This window comes from Hemitrygon akajei, chromosome 11 (assembly GCF_048418815.1).
Source record: "Hemitrygon akajei chromosome 11, sHemAka1.3, whole genome shotgun sequence".
Classification (NCBI taxonomy): Eukaryota; Metazoa; Chordata; class Chondrichthyes; order Myliobatiformes; family Dasyatidae; genus Hemitrygon; species Hemitrygon akajei.
The window spans coordinates 138,718,699-138,744,942 of record NC_133134.1 but is presented as its reverse complement, the minus strand read 5'-3'; the positions used below and the strand labels follow the sequence as shown (position 1 = coordinate 138,744,942).

Genomic DNA, 26,244 nt, shown 5'->3' with positions numbered 1-26,244 from the left:
TATTCTGATTTGTCATTGAAATATTCATTTTCTATTCAAATTGTTTGATCAAAATGTTAGATTTATGCTAAGCAATTTTGTCATTTGTTTCAAATCCACAGCTAGAAGTAGTGGTGTTCACAGGCCTCAGAAGCTTCATGTGTGATATGAAATGTAGTGTGTCCTCCATGATCTCATACTCTCTTACTTAGCTAAAGCTAAGTTAATCTTTATGCAAATTTTTAGCTTCCTTGTCTGTGAAAAATGGTTGTCATTACTTAAAATTCTTCTTAATCAAATGTAAACCATATTGCTTTTGCCAGCATCAGATTGGACAAAGTGTCAACAATCAGTGAAATATTTTGAAAAAAGAGCCATTAAAGGAAGTATTGTAATGATAAGTTTGTATTTTTAGAATGCAACTTGAAAGCACTTTAACTTGAATGCTTTCATTAAACTCATCCTCTACAGCCATGTTCCATTCTTTGTCTAATTACCTAATTAAAGATTAGCTTACATTTCTTCACAATGTGTTTGTTTATATATCAATGAAGAAAAATGCATGTTTCTAAAAAGCAACAAAGATTATTTTTTTAAAACAATTCTACAGGGTCCTCCTGGTGCAAGAGGTCCCCAGGGTGATCGTGGGGAGCCTGGACCTCGGGTAAGGATTACACTTCTGCACAATACCAGAAATAAGTTCCAGTAATGAACATGTAAACAAATGCTTATTCAGGACTGATTCCCCTTTCAGTCTGAGCCCTCTTGTTCCCTAGGGCCCGGAAGGTCCAATTGGTGATAGAGGGCCAATGGGATTACAAGGTGAACCGGGACCTCCAGGACCCAGGGGGCTTAGTGTACGCGGACCTGCGGTATGCATGTTATATTTGTATATATAAATCAGATACTAATGAATCTAGATAAAATGTATTTATTAAAATCTTTAAGTATTTGTAATTTTTTTGTTGTCAACACATTGGAGAAAACTTAAATTTATAACAACACCTAGTTTCTTATTCTCTTTAAATAGGGTCCTCCTGGTGAAAAGGGGCAAAAAGGTGAGCCTGGACAAAGAAGCAATCAGGTAAAGTTGCTAACAGCAATATAGAGTTACAGAATTGCACAGCACAGAAATTGGCCCCTTTGCCACATCTTGTCTTTGCCGACGGTGATGCTCATTTATGCTAATCCCATTTGCCTGCAGTCGGTCCATATCCCTCTTTGCCTTTTCTATCTAAGTAGCTTTCCAAAGGCCTTTTAATGTGGCAGTTGCTTCTGCCTTTACCATTGCTGCTGCTGTTCATTCAGATATTCACTCTCTTAGTGAAAACTCTATCCCTTAAATTTCTCCCCTCACACCTCAAAGCTGTGCCCTCCTGTTATAGACTCTCATGCTCCTAATGTTCATAGTTCAATTGTCTTTATCGCTCTTGTTACTTTGTCTCAGGAATTTTTCAGTGTTTTACTGGGATTCTAAGAATCTCACAGTTGTCAGTCCTCAAATGCATTGGGAGCTGATGCATGGCCCCTTTGCCAGGGCAGCTGGTAGGTCAGCTGCCTCTGTGACGAGGCCATCAGAATGAACAGGAGCTTGACTCTGTTGACACCTGGCCGTGTTACACTGGACAGCTTCCCTTACAGGCAGAATGTCTTTGGATGCACGTATCAATCTAAACACTTCTGGATAACTTGGAATAATCTGTACACTGGAAGAACTTCCACTCTAATGTGCAGTTGATGTGCAAACAGAGAAAAATCTGCATTTAGTCATGTACAAAATTTATGTGCATCTGATTTAATACCTTTATTCTACAAAAGTACAGTCTCTCTGATCTCTTTGCATCTTCAAGTAGACTTACCAAATGGCTGCACAGTGACGAATGATACCAAAAATCAGAAACTAGCATTCAACCAGAAAGATTAAAAAGTGATACAGTAAGAGCTGTACAGTAAGTTAGTGAACTAGACATCAGCATGTTGAAGGTGCATTTGTATGCCTGGGCAGATAAAGACATAACCTTTACAGGACCTCCTGGCAAGACACTGACTTTAAGATCTCTGTAAGGACATTAGTGCAGTCTCTATATGTCTGTACTTTCTGAAGCCTTTGGAATCATACTTAATGTATTCATTTTACCTGTTATCATGCGATGAAGGACCATCATCTCTGCTCTCAAACGCATCTCTCCCATTTTACGCACATCTGCTCTCACCCCAACCTTCCGCCACCCCGCTCGGGATAGAGTTCCCCTTGTCCTCACCTACCACCCCACCAGCCTCCGGGTCCAACGTATAATTCTCCGTAACTTCCGCCACCTCCAGTGGGATCCCACCACCAAGCACATCTTTCCCTCCAACCCCACTTCCTGTTTTCTGCAGGGATCGCTCCCTACGTGACTCCCTTGTCCACTTGTCCCCCCCATCCCTTCCCACCGATCTCCCTCCTGGCACTTATCCTTGTAAACGGAACAAGTGCTACACCTGCCCTTACACGTCCTCCCTCACCACCATTCAGGGCCCCAGACAGTCCTTCCAGGTGAGGCGACACTTCACCTGTGAGTCAGCTGGTGTGGTATACTGCATCCGGTGCTCCCGGTGTGGCCTTTTATATATGGTGAAACCCGACGCAGACTAGGAGACCGTTTCGCTGAACACCTACGCTCGGTCCGCCAGAGAAAGCAGGATCTCCCAGTGGCCACACATTTTAATTCCACGTCCCATTCCCATTCTGATATGTCTATCCATGGCCTCCTGTACTGTCAAGATGAAGCCACACTCAGGTTGGAGGAACAACACCTTATATTCTGTCTGGGTAGCCTCCAACCTGATGGCATGAACATTGATTTCTCTAACTTCTGTTAATGCCCCTTATTTATTTATTATTCCCCCACCTTTCTGTCTTTTTTTCTCTCTCTGCCCATCTCACAATCACTCCTTGCCTGCTCTCCATCTCTCTCTGGTGCTCCCCTCCCCCTTTCTTTCTCCCTAGGCCACCTGTCCCATGATCCTTTCCCTTCTCCAGCTGTGTATCCTTTTTGCCAATCAACTTTTGAGCTCTTAGCTTCATCCCTCCACCTCCTGTCTTCTCCTATCATTTTGGATCTCCCCCTCCCCCTCCCACTTTCAAATCTCTTGCTATCTTTTCTTTCAGTTAGTCCTGACGAAGGGTTTCGGCTCGAAATGTCGACTGTACTTCTTCCTATAGGTGCTGCCTGGCCTGCTGCGTTCCACCAGAATATTGTGTGTGTTGCTTGAATCTCCAGCATCTGCAGATTTCCTTGTGTTTGAATTTTCACCTGAACTGTGTTTGGGTGACTTCACCAATGTTGCAGTTAGTAGCATACTGTGACATATGGTTTAGGTTAGCAGCTGTAACCAAGAAAGAAGTGAAGATAGAGAAACTAAAAAAATTACCATGATATTCAAATGCAAAGCGGTCAAGGCATATTGTGAGTCATTTAGGGTCTGAGAACATTCTCTGCTTTAATTGAAGAGTTGATGTGATGGTTTGGAGACAATAGTGGAAAAAGGGAAGATAACATCACAATGACATTCTTGCTGAATGAGCAATAAGTGACTGTTTTCAGCAGAAATTTTGTTTCTCCTTAGGGTCTTCCAGGTCCTCGGGGTCCTCCAGGGAGAGATGGACTTCAGGGACCAAAGGTAGAGTAAAACTTGCTTGGAAATAAATAACGGAGTAAACAGGTAACTTGTTGCAAAGATAAAAATAAATACAAAATATGTAACATAGCTGTATTTCATTGCAAACAACATTTAGAACCCAGTTTTTCAAATGTAAGATTGCACAGTGACAGGACTGCTGGTCACAATATCATCAATTTCAAGTGCTCCAAAAATATTTTGAGTTCGTAGTGACATTTAACAGCTGAGCCAAAAAAATGAAAGAGCAGTTATGCACAGTATGTTGGATACATCAATATGTGTAAGGCTTCAGTCAAATTATTAACATTAATGGTTCTATTTAAAGCACGAGTTCCCAAGCTGGGGTCCATGGTTAACAGCAGGGATTCTTCGCATAAAAAAAGCTGGAAACTCCTGAAACATGTTTTCATTGGGAAATGCAGGATAATGAAAGGAACTCAGAAGAATATTTATCTTGAAAAGAGCTTTTCTTACCAATGTTATTACCAGAAAGTGATTTTTTTTTCCGGAGCCATGGAATAGCATCAAACGAGCTTACATATATCTTTACAAACAATGAAGAACTTTTGAAATGCAGTCTGCTGGTCCTGTTTTATGGGAAACAGACAACTTGTCCATGTGCCAAAAGAAAAGCAATGCCAAGATGGTTTTTCCTTGTGATACTGATTAAGGGATGAGTATGGACTTAATCCTGGTGAAACTCCTCTGCTGTTCTTCAAAATAGAGAGGAGGGTTTTTAGCCATCAAAAATTGTTGCTGTTGTTCAAATGAGATTTCTCTGGATTGAAACTAAAATGCAAAAAAAATGTGGGGTTGTCAATAAGTTGTGTGGTTATAGGCTATAAATTGCTATGACTGTTTTAGGGAGCAAGAGGACTGGAAGGCACAATTGGACCTCCAGGACTTCCTGGGCCAAGAGTAAGTTTTCTAATAAAATATTTTATAACAAGTCAATAAAAAGATAATAGTTTTTTCACTGACTTTCTGTGGAAGACTGTTCAGAATGATTTTTGGTCTGTGGGGAAGACATTTCAGCTTTTGAATGGCTTCCTGACAAGAATTTAAGTAATTATATTGCTTGGATAATGTTTTTTGGGAAAAAAAAGTTATATTTTCTTCATTAAACTTGTAATGGTGAATTATAGTTGGAATAATTGATACATTAACCAAATTAAGTTAACATTTTATGGACATTTTTTTCAAGCGTTGCTTCCTCAGAATTTTTATCGTTTATGATAGAATGCTTAAAGCTGAACACAAATATAATTTCAGACTACTTGTATTGCGTAGGAATTTGGAGAAACAAGAAATCAACTTTTATTGAATATAATGTGTTTAATTGCACAATGGCACTGATGCTTTGCAATAGCTCAACTAAGCTAAAATGTTTTGTTGATGATTTTCATTTCTACTGAATGTCTGAGGCTTCTCACTTAAGTGTCCAACAATAATCAGCCACATTGATGGATTCCACTTGCCCTTTTTACAGTTTCTCCATGACCGCTATGTCCTGGTGAAACCTTTCGCTATGCTCGTCACTGACAGTGCCAAGATTTTCGGGGACGAACACTAAATGACAATGCAGAAAATTAATCTTTAGTTATTCATATTTTTTAATGCTTGAATCATATTGTCAGCCAGCTGCATGTAATTTGGTATTCTGCAGTTGGCAAGATAATTTTCAACAACATTCTTGAATGCCTCCCATGCGATTTTCTCCAGGCCCAATGGAATTTCTTTGAATTGCCTGTCTTTGCTAATAGAAAGACAGTTAAAGTTTTGGCTTTGATTTTACATGTCATTGAAACAATTTTCATAATGATTTTTTAAGGGGCCCATGGGTATCACAGGGCCATCTGGCTATCGAGGGGATCAAGGTCCTCCAGGTGATGTTGGGCCAACTGTAAGTATTACAATTTATCTAAGTATATGATATCTGACCTATGAACACGTGATGAAATAATCATGTTGAAAAAAGCAGTTGCACATATTCCAGCTCTTCTCAGCATCACTTTGTGTTTCTGCATAAAATCTCTATTGTCCTGGTCAACTAAAGGACTGTCTGCATGTGCGCAGGTGTTACAAACTGGTGAGAAGGATAGAAGGCATAATAAAAAGGAGATGGATGATCAGGAATGAGCAAAATCTTAATAGCTTTTTACAGGTATGAATAAACAGTTTGAGAGCTGAGTCTGGAAGTCCTTGAACATTGGTTGTGAGAAACCGTGACAATCTAATTAAAATACAGAATTGTGCTAGAAAGTTTTGTGAACCCTTTAGAATTTTCTCTATTTCTGAATAAATATGACCTAAAATGCAATCAGATCTTCATGTAAATCCTAAGACTAGATAAAGTGAACTTAAATAAAGAAATTATACTTGTTCATTTATTTATTGAGAAAAAATGATCCAATATCACATGTATTTGTTGGAAAAAGTATTTGCATCTTTGCTTTGAGTAACTGGCGTGACTCCCTTGTACAGCAATAATTTCAACCAAACATTCCCAGTAACCGTTGATCAGTCTTGCACATCGACTTAGAGGAGTTTTAGGCCATTCCTCTTTACAAAACTGCTTCAACTCTGGGATGTTGGTGGGCTTCCTTGTATGAACTGCTTGCTTCAATTTGTCTAACAACATTTCTATAGGTTTAAAGATAGGACTTTGATCCAACCATTCCAAAATGAAATTACTTCTGCTTTAACCATTCTTTGGTAGAATGACTTGTGTGTTTAGGTCATTGTCCACGTTCTTTTGAGCTTCAGTTCACAGACAGTTAGCCTGACATTTTCCTGTAGAATCTGCTGGTACAATTCATCAATGTTCATAGTTCCGTCAGTGATGGCAAGTGTCAAGCCATCCTGGTCCCAAGGCAGCCAAGCAGGCCCAAGTCATGACACTGCCACCACCATGTTTCATAGATGGGATGAGTTTCCTAAGCTGGGAATACAGTGCTTGATTTTCACCAAACATAACACTTCTTATTTAAGCCAAAAAGTTCTATCTTGGACTCTTATGTCCACAGAACATTCTTGCATTAGCCTTTTGGCTTATCCATGTGGTCTTTGGTAAACTTTCTTCTGCCAGGCAGAGGATTGTTGTTCAGTGTTTGCCTGATGGTAGACTCATGAACACTGACTTTAGCCAATGCAAGAGAGGCTTGTAGCTCCTTGGATGTTATCCTGGGCTTCTTTGTGACCTCCTGGAATATTACACACCTTGTTCTTGGAGTGATTTTTGTTGGTCGACCACTCCTGAGGGTAGTAACAATGGTGTTGAATTTCCTCCATTTGTATACCATCTGCTTGACTCTGGATTAGTGGAGCCCAAACTCTTGAGAAACGGTTTTGTATCCTTTTCCAGCCTGGTGAGCATCAGTAACATTTTCTGAGGTCCTCAGAAATTTCTTCTGATCAAGGCATGGCACACTTCCAAAAACCTATGTGGTGAAGATCAGATTTTGATAGTGAAGACCTGGGTTTATGTTCTTTAAATAGGACAGGGCCTCCCACACTCACACCTGATTGTCATCCCATTAATTGAAACACCCTTTAAATGAACTGTTAATCCTAGAGGTTCACATACTTTTTCCAACAAATACATGTAATATTGTATATTTTTTCTCAATAAATAAATGAACAAGTATGATTTTTTTGTGTTATTTAATTGGGTTCTTTATACCTAGTTTTAGGACTTGATAAAGATTTGATCACATTTTAGGTCATGTTTAGGCAGAAATATAGAAAATTCTAAAGGGTTCACAAACTTTCTAGCACCACTGACATAACTTCTTGAGCAGAAATTTCATCCTGAGGTGGTGGCACTGTGTTGAGATAAATTGAGCTGTTACTTCACAATCCAGACTTCCAGTGTCACCTGTGCAGAGTTTATTTGTCCTGTCTATAACTGTGGTTTATTTTTCTGAATACCTCAGTTTCTTCCCACACCCAAACGGCATGCTGGTTGGAAAGTTAAATGGCTCTTGAATATTGTTCATGCTAAGTAGGTGAGTGATAGAATCTGGGGGCATTAGAGGGTGGGAAATAGAAATTTGGGGTGAATAAAATTAAATTATGGATATTCCCAATTTTTAGCACAGTCTCAGTGGATCTGTTTTACTGCTGTTTGATTCTAGGAGGAACAGCACACAATAGTCCTTTGGCATCTTACTTTGTGTTTACAATCAGGTTTTAAGTTCATTTGGAGAATGTGTAAGAATGCAAGTGTTCTCAGACAAGCAATTTGCAGAAGTCACTACTGAGAAGGAATTTTTATTAAGCACCAGTACAGGTAGTACATCCTTCCAAATGATTCAAGAATCTGGAAAATGTACTGCATAGCAAACACATTGATACCACAAATATTAAAAGGTGTTTTGTTTTAGCAAAGTGAAATAAAAACTAAAGAATAATCTCAATCCTAAACTGTTAGAAGTTATGGAGAGCTCCAAATCTGGATCTAAGACTCAGCAATCGGGAAAGACTATCAGTAAGCATTAGTGTCTGTCTCAACACAACAACACTGGAGACTTTGATCATTTCTTTTGAAGCAAGGTTATTTTTGTGACAAGGGGAAAATGCCCTGGGCCAGTTGGGAGTTCTGCATGCCTGAGATCGCAAGGTAATTAGTCATTTGGCAAAGGCCAAAAAAAAGTTAGGTTTAAGGGTATTGTGGGATTGGCCATAGCGTGGGTGGGCCAGTGTAGGAGTGGAGGGTTTGAGGGTTTGGCTTAAAAAGGCTTCAGTGAGAAGAGGTGGAGACTTTAGGTATGTTACTTTGTTACTTTGTCAATTAGTGCCTAACTACTGTAGACAATATGTAGACAGGCTGATTAGGGGAGAGACCATGATGGATGTTCATGTAGGCAATGAACAAGGCCAGGTGTCAGATCTCTCAGTGGGAGAGCATTTTGGAGATAGTGACCACAACTCTCTGGCCTTTACTACAGCTTTGTAGAATGATAGGAACAAATGGTATGAGAAAGTATTTAATTGGGGGATGGGGGGTGATTATGTTGTTAAGCAGGAACTGGAGAGCATAAATTGGGAACAGATATATTCAGGGGGATATACAACAAAAATGTGCAGGTTGTTCAGGGAGCACTTGCAGGAGGTTAGGGATAAGTTTGTCCCATTGAGGGAGGGAAAGGATGGTGTTATAGTTGACAAGAGATGAACATTTAGTCAGGTAAATGAAAGTGCTTGCTTAAAATTTAGAAGGCAATAATCGGAGAGCATTAGAGATGAGATAACCAGGAAGGAGCTGAAGAACGGACTTAGGAGTGTTAGAAGGAGGTATGAGAAGTCCTTGGTGAGTAGGATTAAGGAAAACCCCAAGGCAGTCTACATGTATGTGAAGGACAGGAGAATAGCCAGAGTTAGGGGAGGACCAAAAAGGGATAGTAGAGTAAATATGTGCTTGCTGTTGGAGGAGGATGGAGAGGCCTGTAGTGAATACTTAGCTTCAATATTCACCAGTGACTGCACCTCCATTGGTATGGGTACAGTCGAGCATTGGACATGGAAGTCCCTACAGAGGACTGAGAACAGCTGAGATACCATAGGGGTCTCCCTACCATCTACTGGGGATATTTTTCAGAAGTGCTGCATATGCAGGGCCCTTAGTGTTATTAGGGATCCTACCCATCCATCCAGTATCCTTTTTGACTTTCTAGCATTAGACAGGATGCATAAAAACATGAATGGTCAGGATGAGAAACTGTTTCTTCCCCCAGGCCACTGGGCTTCTGATGTCCTGGCTGCATCATATTCAAAGGATCACTCGTTAATCTGTTCTGTACTATTTAATATTAATGTGCTTCTGTTTGTTATTTATGTGTGATTCTCTGTAGATTTTATCCTTGCCTTCATAAGTTACTGTGCTTTACACCCTGGTTTGAAGAAACATTGTCTCATTTCCACATACATTATGTGGTTACAATATATACATTATATACAGTACATATATAGGTAAATGACAATAAATGTGACTTGATGATTGTGAAGACTGTAAAATAGACTGATATGCTTGAACATGTTGATATTAAAGAAGAGAATGTGCTGGAACTTTTGAAAAACGTTAGGTAAGATAAGTCTCTGGGAGCAGATGGGATATACCTAGGTTACTATGAGTAGCAAAAGGAGAGATTACTGTGCCTTTGACAATTAACTTTGCATCCTCATTGGCCAGGTGAGCAGCACCAGATGAATGGATGGTAGCAAATATTATTTCTTTGATCAAGAAAAGGAGTAGGGATAATCCTGGATATGCTTAGAGACAGGATTTATGAGCATTTGGAGAAGCAGAGTCTGATTCGGAATGGTCAACATGGCTTAATGAGGGCCATCTCATGTCTCACAAGCCTGATTAGAATTCCTTGTGGAAGAAGTAGATACATTTGAGGCATTTAAGAAACTCTTAGGCACTTGAATGATAGAAAAATAGAAGACTGTGTAGGAGGGAAAGGTTAGATTGATCTTGGAGTCGGTCAGAAGGTCAGCACAACGTTGTAGATCGGAGAGTCTGTACTGTTCTTTAATAGTCTATGTCCTACGTTCAATCATCTGTGGATTAATCAATGAACAAATTCAACCAATCAAGAAAGACTATCAGTAAATATTTAGTCACATCGCAGTATTTGTCACAGCTCAGCAAATTTAGAGATTTTGGCAATTTCTTTACTGACAAGATCGTCTGTTACTTTTTCAGTATGCAAATTGGAAATAATTAATAACGTAGGATTGTATATCCCATTTTGTGTGCAGAGACATTGAGAAATACTGCCTGATTTTGTTCAGTGTTTCAAAGCAATGTGTGAGACTGTCATGACTAGCTGCTGACAATACAGTGGAATCCATCTGAGGGTTCCAATTCAAAATGACAAAAATGATTAATTCTCAGGGGGAAAAATAAGGCAGACGGAGGTATCCTTATAGGTATTTGAATGAACAGTACATGGAAGGATGCAGAGGTGGGACTAATATAGGTATGCGTTATGTCTGGGACAGATGCAATGAGCCAAAGGGCTTCTTTCTTTTATTTTGCAACTCTGTGAGCTTATACCCTCAAAATATAAGCAAGACACAAAATAGTAGACAGAGAGACAACAGCTGTTGTGTGTATGCACAACTACATTTTGATTAAATAAAAGCATGCATGCAGGAGATGGCTTTAACTAGTGTATTCACATTGCAGTGGGAGAGAGAGAGGGAACAATGTGCATGTGTCAACAACAGTGCATGCGCAGACAACAGATCAATGCACAGGCCCAGACAACAGGTCAATACGTAGTGCTGGGGGGGGGGGGGGGGGTCATTGCTCCACAAGAAATAGATTCATACATACACTTCTTCCACCTTTAGATTAATGCAACATAAACTGTATGTGTACAAGTCATTCAACTTCCCTTTCATAAACCCATATTCCAAATAAACATGCTTTCACTATTACAGTCCATAACTAACTTCACAGTTCTGAAGGTTCAGTCTTTTGGGTGGTGCTCTGTTTCTTTCTGGACCTGTGGAGTGGCATCAGATTTGGTAGGTGTCTTGTCTAAGACAACATTCTCAGTTTCAGGTCTCACATTGCTGTCAGTGACATGATCACTGAGAGGTAAGTCCAATGACTGTAATGTATCCATCTTGCTGAATGTAGTCAACTCAGGTGTGTTCTTCAGCTGAGCATCCAGTATCTGGTTTACATGATGTCTCCATGTCTGATCTCCAACATCCACTGTGTACATCAGTAGTCTAGTTCTTGTAGCAATCTTACTTCTCGGTAAACACGTGCTAGGACTTACTGTCCAATCTCAAAGCTTCTTGCTGGTTCACTTGGCAACTGACTGAACTGGTTATTCTGCACTTCAATCCATAGATCTGTTTTAGGAGGTCAATGCGAGATTTCAGATTTCTGTTCATGGACAACATTGCAGGTGTTCGATTTGTTGTCGTATGAATAGAGTTCCAATACACAAGAAGGAAGCTGTCCAACTTGTGCTGTAGAGAAATATTCTCTTTCTCCAGCATTTCAGTGGATTTCCTGAAGGTTTGGATAAACTTTTCAGCTAACCCATTCGTTGCTGGGTGGTAAGGAGCTGACTTGAAATGTCTGATGCTATTTTTCTTCATGAACAGTCGGAATTCTTCTGATGTGTTTTGCAGAACCAGAGAAACCCTACAGCACAATAGAGGCCCTTTGACCCACAATGCTATGCCAAACATGTACTTACTTTAGAAATTCCCTCGGGTTATCCATATCCCTCTATTTTTCTAAGGTCCATTGTTACTCGCAATTTGTTCTATAAGCCATTTCTGGAGCAGATAGCCCTCAGAGCGGAGACAGTCTTTACTGAGGTGGTTGACTTCATTGGCGTGACCTCAGACTGCTTTGAACGAGCATCCACAACAATCAGGAACCTGGAGTCCATGAATGGCCCAGCAAAGTCAATTTGTACTCTTTGCCATGGTGATGATGGTGAAATGATGCCTCTGGATGTGCATTTTGAACTTTTTGGTATCCCAAACAGCTGTTGTTCAAGATTTCAATCTATTTATCTCTTCTTGGCCACCACATGTAGCTCCGGGTAAAACTCTTCATCTTGACTGTACCGAGGTGTCCTTCATGCAGATTTTCTAACACCCTGGTGCACAGTTTAGAGGAAACCACAACATGAGATCCACACATCAGTGTTCTTTGTCATACTGACAATTGGTCTTGTCTCACTGACAACAATGCAAACCATGAGTTGGGCATTCTTGCATGGTGATTTCACAGACTTTTGACAATGTCAGGTCATTTCTTGTTTCTCTTTGTAGTTTGGTATTTGTTATCGGCAACTGGTACGCCAATGCGGTGTGGAACACTTCTGCTGGGTCACAGAATGAAGACTTTCCTTCATCAGTTGCCAATAGTGGAGGTCTTGACAAGCCATCAGCATTGCTGTGTTGTTTGATACCCTTGAATTTGATGTCATAAGTGTGGGCTCCTAGTTACAACATAGCAGTCATCACTGGAATTCCCTTCCTGGGATTGAAAATGGACACAAGGGGCTGGTGATCTGTCATTATTGTAAACTTTTGTCCTTCGAGGTAGTGTTAGAAATTCTTTATTCCTCATACTAGATTTATGAGAAATTTATGAGATTTCATTCTTGAAAAACACACATTTCTCTTTCACAGACCATACTCACTCAGCCTGGTAAACACTTTACAAAGTTCTGAAGGTGCTTTTCATTATTCTTGCCAGTCACAGTGATGTCATCAAGGTAACACTGTGTTCTTGGAATATCTAGGAGCACTTGGTCCATTGTTGTTTGCCAAATTGCTGGATCTGATGAGACGCTAAAGATGAAACAATTATACTGGAACAGTCCCTTAAGAGTGTTGATTGTGAGGAACTTCCTGCTTGACACCTTAATCTCCATTTGCAGATAGGCTTGTGACAATTCAATCTTTGAAAACCTCTCCCCGCCTGCCAAGGAGGCAAAAACGTCTTTGTTTGTGGCAGGGGATACTACACATTATGCAGCACTGGGTTGATGCTTCCCTTGAAATCCACACATAAATGATGGCATCCTTTCTTGATCACCGGGACAGTGGGTGTGGCCCAATCCCTCCCCTCAACCTTGGAGGGATTCCAGATGCCTCCAAGCTCTACAGTTCAGCATCCAGTTTAGGACATAATGCGTAAGGCACTGGATACGCTTTATGGAATCTTAGTGTTGCTGTTTCATCCAGTTCAGTTCTGGCATTCATGACTTTTGGGTTTTTACAAGTTGCCTTCTCATTAGCATTAAGTAGATGTGCCTGTCTCTGGTTAGTATAACCGTATGGGCTGCCATTACTTGTTGATGTCACACTGAGAGCATTGATTGGGTGCCAGTCCAGTTGGATTTTTCTCAACCATTCACTTCTGTAAAGTGCTGGGCCTCCACTTTTCAGTGCATAAACCTCTAACGATTGTGTTTGGCCTCCATATGTCACATTTACTTTCAGTTTGCCTTTGGGAAACACTTTTTCGCTCGTGTAGGTCTTTAGCATCACTGAGCTCTTCTCAAATGGTTTCTTAGAAAACAGTCTGTTGTAGTCAGCCTCTGGAATAGTGGATGAAGCTGACCTTGTATTCAGCTCCATTTTCATTTTTACACAGACATATCTATTCTGATCCAAATGATTTTGTGATCTCCTTTAGTTATACTATGCAGTTCTACGCATGACAGTTCATCTTTGTCAGATCCTATGTTGTCTGATTCTGTTTTACATTCAGTAACTTTATGCATTTGCTTAGTTTTGTGTTTGAGACTTTTCACTCAGTTGTGCTTTTTATCTGACTTGTACATTCTCCCCATGTGACCTTGACTGTGACCCTTTCTGCAGACTTTTGCTTTGAACCAATGGACATTTGCATCATGGGAGGATTTGCCACATCAATAACATATTTGGCTATTTGCAACATCCAGGGACATTTTGTGCATATTACATTTTAACCTTTTTTTCTGTAGTTCTGCTGCATCCTTTACTTCTGTCTCTAATGATATTGAAATGGTCAATGCCCATTTTAATGTTGGGTCTCTTTCGGGTAGTAGCCTCTTTTGAGGGTTTTGACTATCTATGCCACATTCAAACCTGTCCATTAATGCATCAGAAAGTCCAGCTCTAAAGTCACAGTACTGGGAAAGTTTGCGTAGTTCTGCCATGTGTTTGGAAAGGCTTTCAACTTTTGTCTGGTTCCTTTTGTAGAATCTAAATCTCTCAGTTATTACCAGTGATTTAGAGCTCAAGTGAATTTGTAAAATTGTAACAGCTTCATCAAGCTTGCTAGCTTGTCAGAGGTTACGAAGTTGCGTAAGCCAAGAAGTATAGGGGCTTTTTTTTTGTTGCTCCTTTACATTGTTCAGGTTACAATACAGTTCAACCCCCTTGATATATGATTCCCAGCCTTCATTAGTGCTATCAAATTCATCAACTTTTCCGACAGAGGCCATCACTATGTTAATTTAATTTTAAATTCAGCACGTCTTTCACTGTTGTTCACATGTTCCTCTGTTAATGCCTGTGATGGCTTTCCTGTGCTGTTTAACTCTCATTGTTTCGTCTTGTAACTGTCGGTGCAGTTCGTGATATTTTCTGACATTCAGGTTCATACTTGTCGCCAATTTGTTGTGTCTGTGCACAACTACATATTGATTAAGTAAAACTGTGCACATGGGAGATGGCTTTAACAGATGTATTCACATTGCAGCAAGAGAGAGAGAACAACGCACAGACAACAGATCAATGCATAGTACTAAGTTGGGGGGGAGTCACTGCTCTAAAAGAAATACATCCATACATTACAACAGCTATGTGATTTCTTGACTAAAGCAATCATAGACAAAGTAAGCATGGTAATGATGCCAGCACAGAGCAAAGGTGAACTGCAATTTAACAGCAATTAAGTCACTGAAAGACAGAACAGAAACCAAATTACTTCAAGGCTAAAGTTTGGTTAAAAGTTTTGAATATCAAAGCAAAAATGCAAATGCTAGAAATCTAAAATCAACCCAAAATGTACTGGAAATTCTCAGCAAGTCAGACAGCATCTGTGTGAAGAGAAAGAATTAATGTTTCAGGTTGTCAGAACTGGGACGGAGAGAGAAGAAGCTCATTAATCTACAGAGATGGTGATGGAGGAATTTGCCTCTGATTGGGCAAAATCAGGGTAGGTGAGAACAGAAGAATGAACCTAGGTGCCATGAAAGGAAAAGTCCCTGTGCAACGCTGAAGGGGGCGGAGAGGGGAAGATGTGTCTGATGGTAGAATGGTGAAATTTGTGGAGAATGTTCTTTTGAATGTGGAAGGTATTAAATTAACTCTATCCTTGTTCTGACTCAAAGGAGAGGGGCTTTGTTAATCTGATAGAGGTGAAGCGATGGTACAGGAAGGAAAAAGGCACTTCAGACGCACCTGTATGGTAAATGTCGTCATCTGGGCAAATATGGTAGACACCCCCACTCACACCCAGACCTCTCTATAATGAATTTCTTTTCTTTCCTTCCCAGTTCCTACAGTGGGCTTTTAGTCCGAAGCATTAGCTCTGCAGATGCAGCCTGACCTGTTGAGGATTTCCAGCATATTCTGGTTTTATTGGGGTAAAGGTTCTGCCAGTTGACACCGCTGGGGATTTCTCATTAAGGGGAAGGACTCATTATCAATACACTCAGTCAAGTGCCATTAACAAAGAGTGCAGTGAACTTGAAAGTATATTTTGCCAGATTTCTAAAGATTTAGTCCAGGTGAAATGATTAGTAACTCGCAGGTATGAGGAAGTAGTAATACTGATGATTATTAATGATTACATTCATTAACCAATATTAATGGGCAGTGATTGTATAAGAATATCCAAGTGATGCTGGAAGCATACTTTAACATGATGCATATATACATTGTTACCAAAGTGCAGAAATAGTCTTGAATACTTAGATTGGATATTACTGGTTGCAGTGAGAAAGATCTTAAGAAAATTATAGTGTTTGTGATTTAACACTACTAAATGGCCTGGAGATCAGATGGGGTATTAGAGTGTTATTGAAGTACTATCCAGATGAAGTTAGGAGTAAAAACATTAATCATTAATTTCTGTAAAGTAGAAATTTCTACATGTTTATAAATCTTTTCCAGAAGGTAATGCGGTAAATGAGAAGTTTCTGGCTGAATTTCTTGAAACTAGGGAGTGTCAGTTTGTATGGTTCTCTGCATCAAAGCCTGGAGAGAGAGCAACAGGCAGAAAATGTGGGTGGAAGGCTAAGTTCAGCACTCCTTAGCCCAGTAGAAATACAAATTTGTGCTCACTTCTGAAATTCAATTGTGTATACTTGATACCTTTTTTTTTGCAGGGACTCCCTGGTGCAAAAGGAGAAAAAGGAGAGAAGGTGAAAACTTTCTTGATGATAACTTTGAAGGAAAATTTTTAGAAAGACTAGAAATTTTTTCGAGTTATGTTTCGATTCTTTTTTGTTTATAGGGAGAACCTCAATCCCTCGCTGCAGTTTATCAGATGGTTAGCCAAGCTTGTGAAGAGCTTGTTCAGAGTAAGTAACCAATTGATGTACAACAAAAAAAGGAAAAATGCCAGTCTCATATTGATAATATAGCATAACAGGAAATTTACATTTATTTACATTTTTAAAGCATTAGTAATTTTAGATTGAAATCTATCAGGCCATTCAAGCAGGAAAGATGAACTTACAGAGACTATGTACTTAAAGGTATTCCTGCGCAGCAGCCAAACAGTTTTGCTCTGACAAACAGTGAATTGAAGATTGTTCTGCTGACCTTTCAAGTTGTAGCCTGTAGCTCATTTACAGGCTACAGAAATGAGCCTGTAAGGCTTTGTAAAACCGGCAGTCTTTATTTACTTGTATGTTAATAACTCAATTTAAGTTCCCATGAATATAAAATTCCACAGGGTAGAAATCCATCTTGGTCACCTTTGTTCCATACATGATTTAATATGTTTGTTTTACTGAAATTAGAATTTTACTTCATTGAACTAAATTTCAGAATTAGAGTTCAATGTACATACAATATGTGTTGTGTTGTTATATCTGAGATTTATTAGCCTCCCTTGTTTAGGGTTTTTGAATCCCATGCTTTTTTTGCAAACAACAACACACACAAAATGCTGGTGGAACACAGCAGGCCAGGCAGCATCTATAGGGAGAAGTGCTGTCGACGTTTCGGGCCGAGACCCTTCGTCAGGACTAACCAATATCTTTCCTTTCGGTTAGTCCTGACGAAGGGTCTCGGCCCGAAACGTCGACAGCACTTCTCCCTATAGATGCTGCCTGGCCTGCTGTGTTCCACCAGCATTTTGTGTGTGTTGTTGTTTGAATTTCCAGCATCTGCAGATTTCCTCATGTTTGCTCTTTTTTTCCAAATATTATTATGTAAGTATTGTACTCTAATGAGCCCATGAAAAGTTCACAAAATATGAGAAACTGTTTTTCCACTGATAGGAATTTAATAATTTCACAAACATCTCTGATGACCAAATAGCTGAATGGATTTTAATTGAGTTTCTGATGCTGTTTGGTAATAACCTTTGCTTACTTATTAATTGCTAGGTCACATGTTGAAATTTGATTTGGTGTTGAATGAGTATACAAAGAACCCAGTACCCGTACGGATAATCCAGGGACCACCAGGTGAGGTTGGAGAGCCAGGGAGACCTGGGCCACCTGGAAATCGAGGGCCTCCAGGAATGCCAGGCATACCTGGCAATGATGGCAAAGCGGGCTACCCTGGAGAGATTGGTAAATTATATCTCCCTACTCATTTTCCAGAATGGGATCTTACTTTCTTAATGGGAAATGTCAACAGTTGGCTGAAATTTCATTCCCTACTCTGTAGCTCTGTACCGGAATGTTATTGTATTTTCACGATAATCTGTTTAACGGAGTCAGCCTAAATTCTGTTTTTTAATTTCCCCCCCCCACAATTTTCAGACCCTGCCTACTTTCTGGGAAGCTGTTTTATCTAAAGAACACAGGACAGTGAATGGAAAATCAGGTTCCTTTGTGATGGCTTTCTGTGTCAGGCACAATCATTCTCTGTGCTTAATGTTTGCATTATTAATCTATGCCACATCCTATCTCAGTTTGATAAGTGTGTTGATCGCTAGGAAATGGTTTCACCAGTCAGGCTTCCAGTTCCTGTATCACCCTTGTAACTCCCGGGAAGAAAAGGGTGGGGTGTGGATTTCCACGGAGTGTCGTGTATGGAATTACGCATCGATATCCACAGGCTTGCATATCAGAGAAGTTGTAGAAGCAAATTTGGAAATTACTGCTGCTTTTATTAAGTTTAATATGATGGTGTTGTAGAAATGATCTGAGTCTCCTAGACAGTCAAGCACCATACATGGACTGAAAAGAGCCCAGATCATCCTGTGTAGTTTTAATTGTCTCTACCTTTGAATTGTTTTGTCAACAGGCAAGCCTGGTGAAAAGGGGGAGAAAGGAAGCCCAGGGGTCAATGCACCAGGCTCTGAGGGGCCCCAAGGAATCCCAGGTACAAATGATGATGGTGATTATCTTCTCAGCAACACACACAAAATGCTGGAAGTACTCGGCAGACCAGGCAGCATCTATGGGGGAAAAAAAAGTACAGTCGATGTTGTGGGCCAAAACACTTTCACAGAACCAGAGAAAAAAAGCTGAGGAGTTGATTTAAAAGGTGGGGGGAGGGAATTGATTGGTGAGATGAGGTGAGAGAGGGAAAAGAGGATGGAAAATGGAGAAGGTGGGGGGGCGGTTTGGGGGGCATTACCAGAAGTTTGAGACATTGATGTTCATGCCATCAGGTTGGAAGCTACCCAGATGAAATATAAAGTGTTGTTCCTCCAACCTAAGTGTGGCCTGATCACGACAGTGGAGGAGGCCGTGGACGGACATATTGGAATGGGAATGAAAAGTGGAATTATAATGGGTGGCCACTGGGAGATCCCACTTGTTCTGGTGAATGGAGCGTAGATACTTGGAAAAGTGGTCTCCCAATCTACCTCAGGTTTCACTGATGTACAGAAGGCCACAACAGGAGCACCGAACACAATAAATGCCCCAACAGACTCACAGAGGAAGTGTCGCCTCACCTGGAAGGACTGTTTAGGGCCCTGGATGGTAGTGAGGGAGGAGGTGTAGCACTTGTTCTGCTTGCAAGGATAAGTGCCAGGAAGGAGATCAGTGGGGAGGACGAATGGACAAGGGAGTCGCTTGGTGGTGGGATCCCGTTGGAGGTGGCGGAAGTTTTGGAGAATTACATGCTGGACTCGAAGGCTGGTGGGGCGGTAGGTGAGGACAAGAGGAACCCTATCCCTGGTGAGTTGGCAGGAGGATGGGGTAAGAGCAGACGTGTGTGAAATTGAAGAGATGCAGTTGAAGTGATGCACCATCAATAAGTCTAGGAGACTGGAAGTGAACGATGGGCTTTTATTAGCCGTGAAAAAGGGCCACGACCATGTCGAGACTGAGGGAGGAGCAGTGCCCCCAATCGCCTTTATACAGGGGTCTTGGGAGGAGCCACAGGAGCAGTCAGTGGGGGGGGGACGTGTCCAGACAGGTATACATAGTTTACCACAGGAAGAGAAGCCCCTTTCTTTGAAAAAGGAGGACATCTGGGACGGGTTGATTATCTTCTGTTGCCTAAGTAGACTAAGACTTAAAATTAATCTAAATTTCATACTGGAAGGAGGTCTAAATTTTAGCTTTTTGCAAAGTTCAGAGGAATTGAGCTACAAATGAATCTTAATAACTAGCAAAACAATTCTTTACCTGCCTCTTTAGCATTGTGGATCATAAAAGAATTGAATCTCAGCAGTGTAAAGTAGATTAACTGTTAACCGGTTTCACTATTCACTGAAGCATAAGTTATTAACTAGTCAAATTTGATTCACCAACAATCAGATGAATCAGATGGAGAAGGATATTTGGTTCACTTAAATACATCCATCTAAAAAAGATATTGGACAACCTATTGTTTCAAAATACACATAGTTTTAAATCTACTTGATCTAGTCATTCTATTTCATGTATTGATCATTTCTGAGCTACGTAAATTCCTACAAATCTTTCCCAGATGTATTTCTCTATACTTGATGCGAAGTTTCATTGGATCGATCTTTTCTTCACATCAAACTAGATTGAACAGGAAATATTAATATGGCCAGTTGAGCTCCTTTTCACTTCTGATGTGAACTTGCATTCGGCAATCCACCAGATTAAACCTTTATTATTCTACCCTAACTTCAGAAAAAGGTACCATACAAAATCTTGGAGTATAGCAAAGATAATTCCAGAAATGTTTATTTGCAGAGCAGCACCTTTCATACTATTTACATATTGTGACCTCTAACTTGGCAGATTAAATGGCTATGAGGCTACTAAGTTGTCTGAAAAGAAGGCAGATGACATGGATTTGCTGTTCTATGAGTTGATGAAGTAAAGACATAAAGATACAGGGAAAACGACATGTTCCATACATAAAGACACATTGCACCAATATGCACTTTATTTAATTTTATCCTTTCCTTTAGTCTAATCATTCTTATCCATCAAGGATTAGAATGTAAATATTCTAAACAGTCTCACATCAGATTCTAGAAGCCAGCAGAGAGAATGCATATCACTTTGAAAGGTTCTTGATCAGTATACTTGGTATGCTATGCTCTCACTTCTTGATATGTTAAAGCAACACACACAAAATGCTGGAGGAACATCTATGGAAAAGAGTAAACAGTTGATGTTTGTGACTGAGACCCTTCGTCAGGATGAAGGGTCCTGATGAAGGGACTTGGCTCGAAATGTCAACGGTTTACTCTTTTCCATTGATGCTGCCTGGCATGCTGAGCTCATCCAGTATTTTGTGTGCATGGCCTTGGACTTCCAGCATCTTGCTGGAAAAAATTGCAGATTTTTTGTATGTCTATGACATGTTAAATACTTGAGGAACCACCTTCTTTACCTGAGCCAGGTTTTAACTTTCATTTGGTTGTGCAGGCCCACGAGGTGAAGGTAAACGTGGAAAACAAGGACCACAGGGATTACCAGGCCCACCAGGCCGTCCTGGCCTGCCTGGTTTACCTGGCTCCATCGGACCACCAGGTGCTGCAGGACACTGTGATGTCTCTGCCTGCAATATATTTCACACAGAGAGTGAGTATGAACAACTCTCACAAAAGTACCAATAAAGCTTATGACTTAATCAATCTTAGAGTACATCCTTTACAAACAGTTTTCAGTAAAGACTTTTAATTATACTATTTTTCATTTTCTTGTTTCTTTTACTGGGTTTTAATTCTGTAAAATTTTATTTTAATTAGGTGAACCAGACATTGAATCTGAGCATAAATTTCAACAACTGCCTTAAGCCATTTATAGTGGTGGAAGCCACTCTTGCATTCGTTCTCAAGGATGAATGAAAAACAACCAAACAGATTACTGCAAGGTTCAGTTGAATGAACCGCATCAGCCTTTTTAAAGTTGAGAATGGTGACATTTTCCTGTTGTATTATTATGTGTACTGTATGCCAAGAAATGTGATGTTGAAAATGAAGTGAAAGCATTAATCGTGCAAGTCATTATGAATTCTCTGAATCACAATGTGATCAACTGGGATAAAAAGAGCATATGTGAGCAGTATAAAGTTCATGTTCAGCAACATCCTCAGTGGATCTTTACATGTTGCAAGGCTGAAAATATTCATTGTTAACATAACTGCAGACAGTATTTACAAAATGTATTTTTCAAATTCTGAAACTGATATAACGAGATCCAGTAATTATGTATTTTGCTTCAAAGATGATAATTGAATTGGTGTTTGTGAATTTCCTTATTCATATAGAGCCTAATATTATCATGTTACCTCGGAGCATTTCTACAAGATGTGGATGTTAGTATGTGAATATTCCTCATTCAACATCATTTGTTACATTTTTCACAAAATAATTGTATGTGTTCAGGATCAAATCTGGTTTATTTTTTGAATGTTCTTATTAAAACTAACATGCTGCTTAATTAAATGTCAAATCCATGCCACAAGACTAATTTTAACATATAGGCCTGCCAGATAGTTGAGGATCCTGTCAGTACTTCAATTTATGTTTAAATATTCATGTGTTTTCTAGATTTGCGAATGTACGAATAAATGTATTTCAAAACAAAATAATACATTTTGCATGAATTTGATTAACCTATTTTGAACCATCTATGATGAATACACGTAGAAAGAGATGTAGTGAATGGAGTAAATAAAAATTCAATGAAATAACTGACCAATTAGAATCAGGTTTATTATCACTGACGTATGTCATGAAATCTGTTGTGTTGCAGCAGCGGTACAGCGCAATACATAAAATACACTATAAAGTACAATGAGAAATATATTAACAGTTTAAGTGATGCGAAAACAAAGCAAAAATAATGAGGTAGTGTCCATGGAATTCTTAATTGTTCAGAATTCTGATAGCAGAGGAGAAAAAGCTGGATGTGAATACAGCTACTGCTTGATGAGAGAATAGCCACAGATGGAAGAAATTGGCTATTTGGGTGAAAAAAAGAGATACAAACTTTAAGCAGCCAGACCTCTATGTCCTTGTAACAAACTGAGTGGACAGATTGTTATTTTGGTCCCTTGTCTTCAACTATGACTTGGCATTGTATCACATTAGCTTTCTGAACAGCACAGAAACAACAGACCATTTTAGAAAGAGAAAACTTAGTGTAACTACATGTAGTAGTAGTAGTAGAAGTGCGATCATTTGAAATGAGTATGATGTTCTCCCAAGGGATATTCTCTTAATGGATTGTGGCTATGTATGACTTTGTTTAACATGGGAGGCTGATGCATCAGCAGCTACCACATGGTCCTTGACAGCTCAGTGTCAATGTCCAGTGCGGCATGCAAGATGACTGGGCACTCTTCACTCTTGCAGCCTTTCGTCGCCTTCACTGCCATTGTGATGTGCCATCACCTTCTGCCAGCTCCATTGCTGAGGTCTCAGCTGGATTGTTCTTTGTCTGAATCCTCCATTCCTCCATGGTGATCTCAAGAACTCACAAGCATCCCCACCACTATGAAGTGACAAACCTCTGAGAAGATAATTACCTGTAGGCACAGCGAAAGAAACCTGTCATACGAAATATACTGGTTCATGTCCATCCTTCATGGATTTTGTATTAGAGAGAAAATTTGGACATCAGTATTCAGTAGAAGTTTCCATTCTTCTTGAAGTAATCCTCTTTTGAGATATTAATTAGTGAGTGCAGCTGGTAATGGAAGACTAATTCTTGCTTTGTATTCTCCGTCAATGTAGTTTTGCACTGGGATAAGTCAAAGGGTTAAGAACAAAACTTTTTGTATGGAAGAACAGATAACATTGTCAATTTGAACATACATCTGGTAATTGTCACAGATAAGGATGGTTAACTATCCATTAAGTTATCTGAGCATGTTAACAAAAAAATTCATAACAACTTCTTTGAGAAAGTAAGTTTCCCGGACTGATTCCAAAATTAGTTGAGAAACCATGAACAGCAATTAAAAGATGAAATAGGCATTATTAGTGATGTACTAGATGTTCCAGGGTTGGTGGCAGAGGTTGAATGATACAAAAGAGGCAGTTAAAAGATGTTTATACAAGCACAGTGAGTCATTTGAGTTTAAAAGAAAGTACAGCGAAATATTTAAATAAAATAGCACAACACGCTTTGATTTTAAAAAAATTACCAGTGCTGAAAGTAGATTAATACACCCTGCCTAGGATAAGGATATATTTGCAAACATTTCTGGAGAGAAACATTTCAGTAAAATGGACTTTGCTGAGGCCGACCTACAGATGGAGATAGAAGAAGAGCACAAAATGTTTCTCACCATAATCACTCACAAAGGGCACTAGAGCTATAATAGGTTTATTTTTGGAGCACCCGTACTCTTTCAGGAAGCTATGGACCAGATGCTGCAAGGCTGCCCAAGCACTCAGTGTTAACGGAGTAATATCATTGTAATCTTTAAGGATGACAAGGATCTTCTCCAAAATCTCAAGACAGTGTTAGAAAGATTGGAAGATTATGGGCTCAGAACAACTGTGAATTCTTTAAACCAACCATCACTTACTGTGGTTACACTAAAGACATAGAAGAATTACACAAATGAGCTGAGAAAATTCAAGCAGTGGTGGATGCCCAAAAAGCCACAGTAGATATCATAACAGTGGTCCTTTTTAGGATATGTCCATACCTGACTACCGTGCTTAACCCCTTGAACTCATTACTGCAGGTCGGGAAGAAATGGCAATGGGCAAATCATTGTGAGGTTCTAAAAGATGAAGGAAATGGTTATATCAGACACTGTGCTCACATTTTATGATCCACATTGTCCAGTGGAGCTTACCTGTAACCTGTGACGCTTCACCTTATGGTGTAGGTGCAGTCATCTCACATGTTTTCAGTGATGGAACTGAATCCCACATCACGTTCCCATAATGCTGCAGAGAAAAACAATGAACAGATTGACAGCGTGGCCTTGAGTTTGGTTTGGCATGTAAAACATTTCAATCGGTACTTGCACGGGAAAGAGTTTACCCTCATTACTGATCATCAACCACGGGTGTCCATTTTCAATCCTCAGAAGGGTGTTCCACTAAGAGCAACAGCATTAATGCAGAGATGGGCTCTGTTTCTTGGAGGACATAATCACAAGATCAAACTCAAGAGGACAACTAATCGTGCTGATGGATTGCCACATTTATCCTTGGAAAAGGCAATACCTGAAAAATTTACAAAGGACGACAGTCCTCTTGACCATTTCTTCCTATTGCAAATCAGAAGTCCCTATTACGGCAGAGTTAACCGTATAACCATATAACAATTACAGCATGGAAACAGGCCATCTCGGCCCTCCTAGACTGTGCCGAACACTTGCTCTCACCTAGTCCCACCTACCTGCACTCAGCCCATAACCCTCCATTCCTTTCCTGTCCATCTACCTATCCAATTTTTTTTTAAATGACAAAATCAAACCTGCCTCTACCACTTCTACTGGAAGCTCGTTCCACACAGCTACCACTCTCTGAGTAAAGAAATTCCCCCTCATGTTACCCTTAAACTTTTGCCCCCCAACTCTCAACTCATGTCCGCTTGTTTGAATCTCCCCTACTCTCAATGGAAAAAGACTATCTATGTCAACTCTATCCATCCCCCTCATAATTTTAAATACCTCTATCAAGTCCCCCCTCAACCTTCTATGCTCCAAAGAATAAAGACCTAACTTGTTCAACCTTTCCCTGTAACTTAAGTGCTGAAACCCAGGTAACATTCTAGTAAATCTCCTCTGTACTCTCTCTATTTTGTTGACATCTTTCCTATAATTCGGTGACCAGAACTGTACACAATACTCCAAATTCGGCCTTACCAATTCCTTGTACAACTTTAACATTACATCCCAACTCCTATACTCAATGCTCTGATTTATAAAGGCCAGCATACCAAAAGCTTTCTTCACCACCCTATCTACATGAGATTCCACCTTCAGGGAACTATGGACCATTATTCCTAGATCACTAGATGATCCAAAAGGAAACCGCTAAAGACCCCACACTGTCTCAGGTCTGCATGGCCACCCAAACTGGCTGGAATGTGCAACAGGTATTCCAGATCTCTCATTTTTACCAGCACTGCGATGAGCTTGCCCTTGACAGAGGTTGCTTTATGTGGGGGATTGAGAGTTGTTGTGCCATCCAAGTTGAGAGCTAAAGTGTTGGAGGAACCACATGCTAGTCACCTAGGCATGTTTAAAATGAAAGTATTGGCTCAAAGCTTTCTCTCATGGTCTGGGATATATCAACAGATCAAGCAGCTTGTCATGTACTGTTCAGGATGCCCACACGTCCAGAATGAAGTTGAATGGAGCAGTCAGAGCCACTTCCGACAATCCCAGAGTCCAATCCTATACCCACCACAGAGGAGTCCCCAGAACCTGAGACTGTTCCGTAGCCACAAGTCTCATCTGCCAAGAAAAGTAATTCCCCTTGTTAGGAAAGATGTTATCCCACAAGTGTAAGAAATCCTCCAC

At 40.0% G+C, this 26,244-nt stretch overlaps 1 protein-coding gene across 1 annotated transcript in view; it reads left to right on the top strand.

Annotated features, from left to right (window-relative positions):
• LOC140736058 (collagen alpha-1(XIV) chain-like) overlaps nucleotides 1–22,463 on the top strand; it is a 182,569-nt gene extending 160,106 nt beyond the window's left edge. The window contains 13 exon segments of the mRNA XM_073061781.1: nucleotides 590–643; nucleotides 756–851; nucleotides 1,010–1,063; nucleotides 3,589–3,642; nucleotides 4,507–4,560; nucleotides 5,474–5,545; nucleotides 16,515–16,550; nucleotides 16,643–16,709; nucleotides 17,745–17,851; nucleotides 17,853–17,933; nucleotides 18,613–18,690; nucleotides 21,174–21,329; nucleotides 21,497–22,463. Coding sequence (XP_072917882.1) covers nucleotides 590–643; nucleotides 756–851; nucleotides 1,010–1,063; nucleotides 3,589–3,642; nucleotides 4,507–4,560; nucleotides 5,474–5,545; nucleotides 16,515–16,550; nucleotides 16,643–16,709; nucleotides 17,745–17,851; nucleotides 17,853–17,933; nucleotides 18,613–18,690; nucleotides 21,174–21,329; nucleotides 21,497–21,595 — 1,008 coding nt within the window. The 3' untranslated portion in view covers nucleotides 21,596–22,463.
• Nucleotides 22,464–26,244: the final 3,781 nt, after the last annotated feature.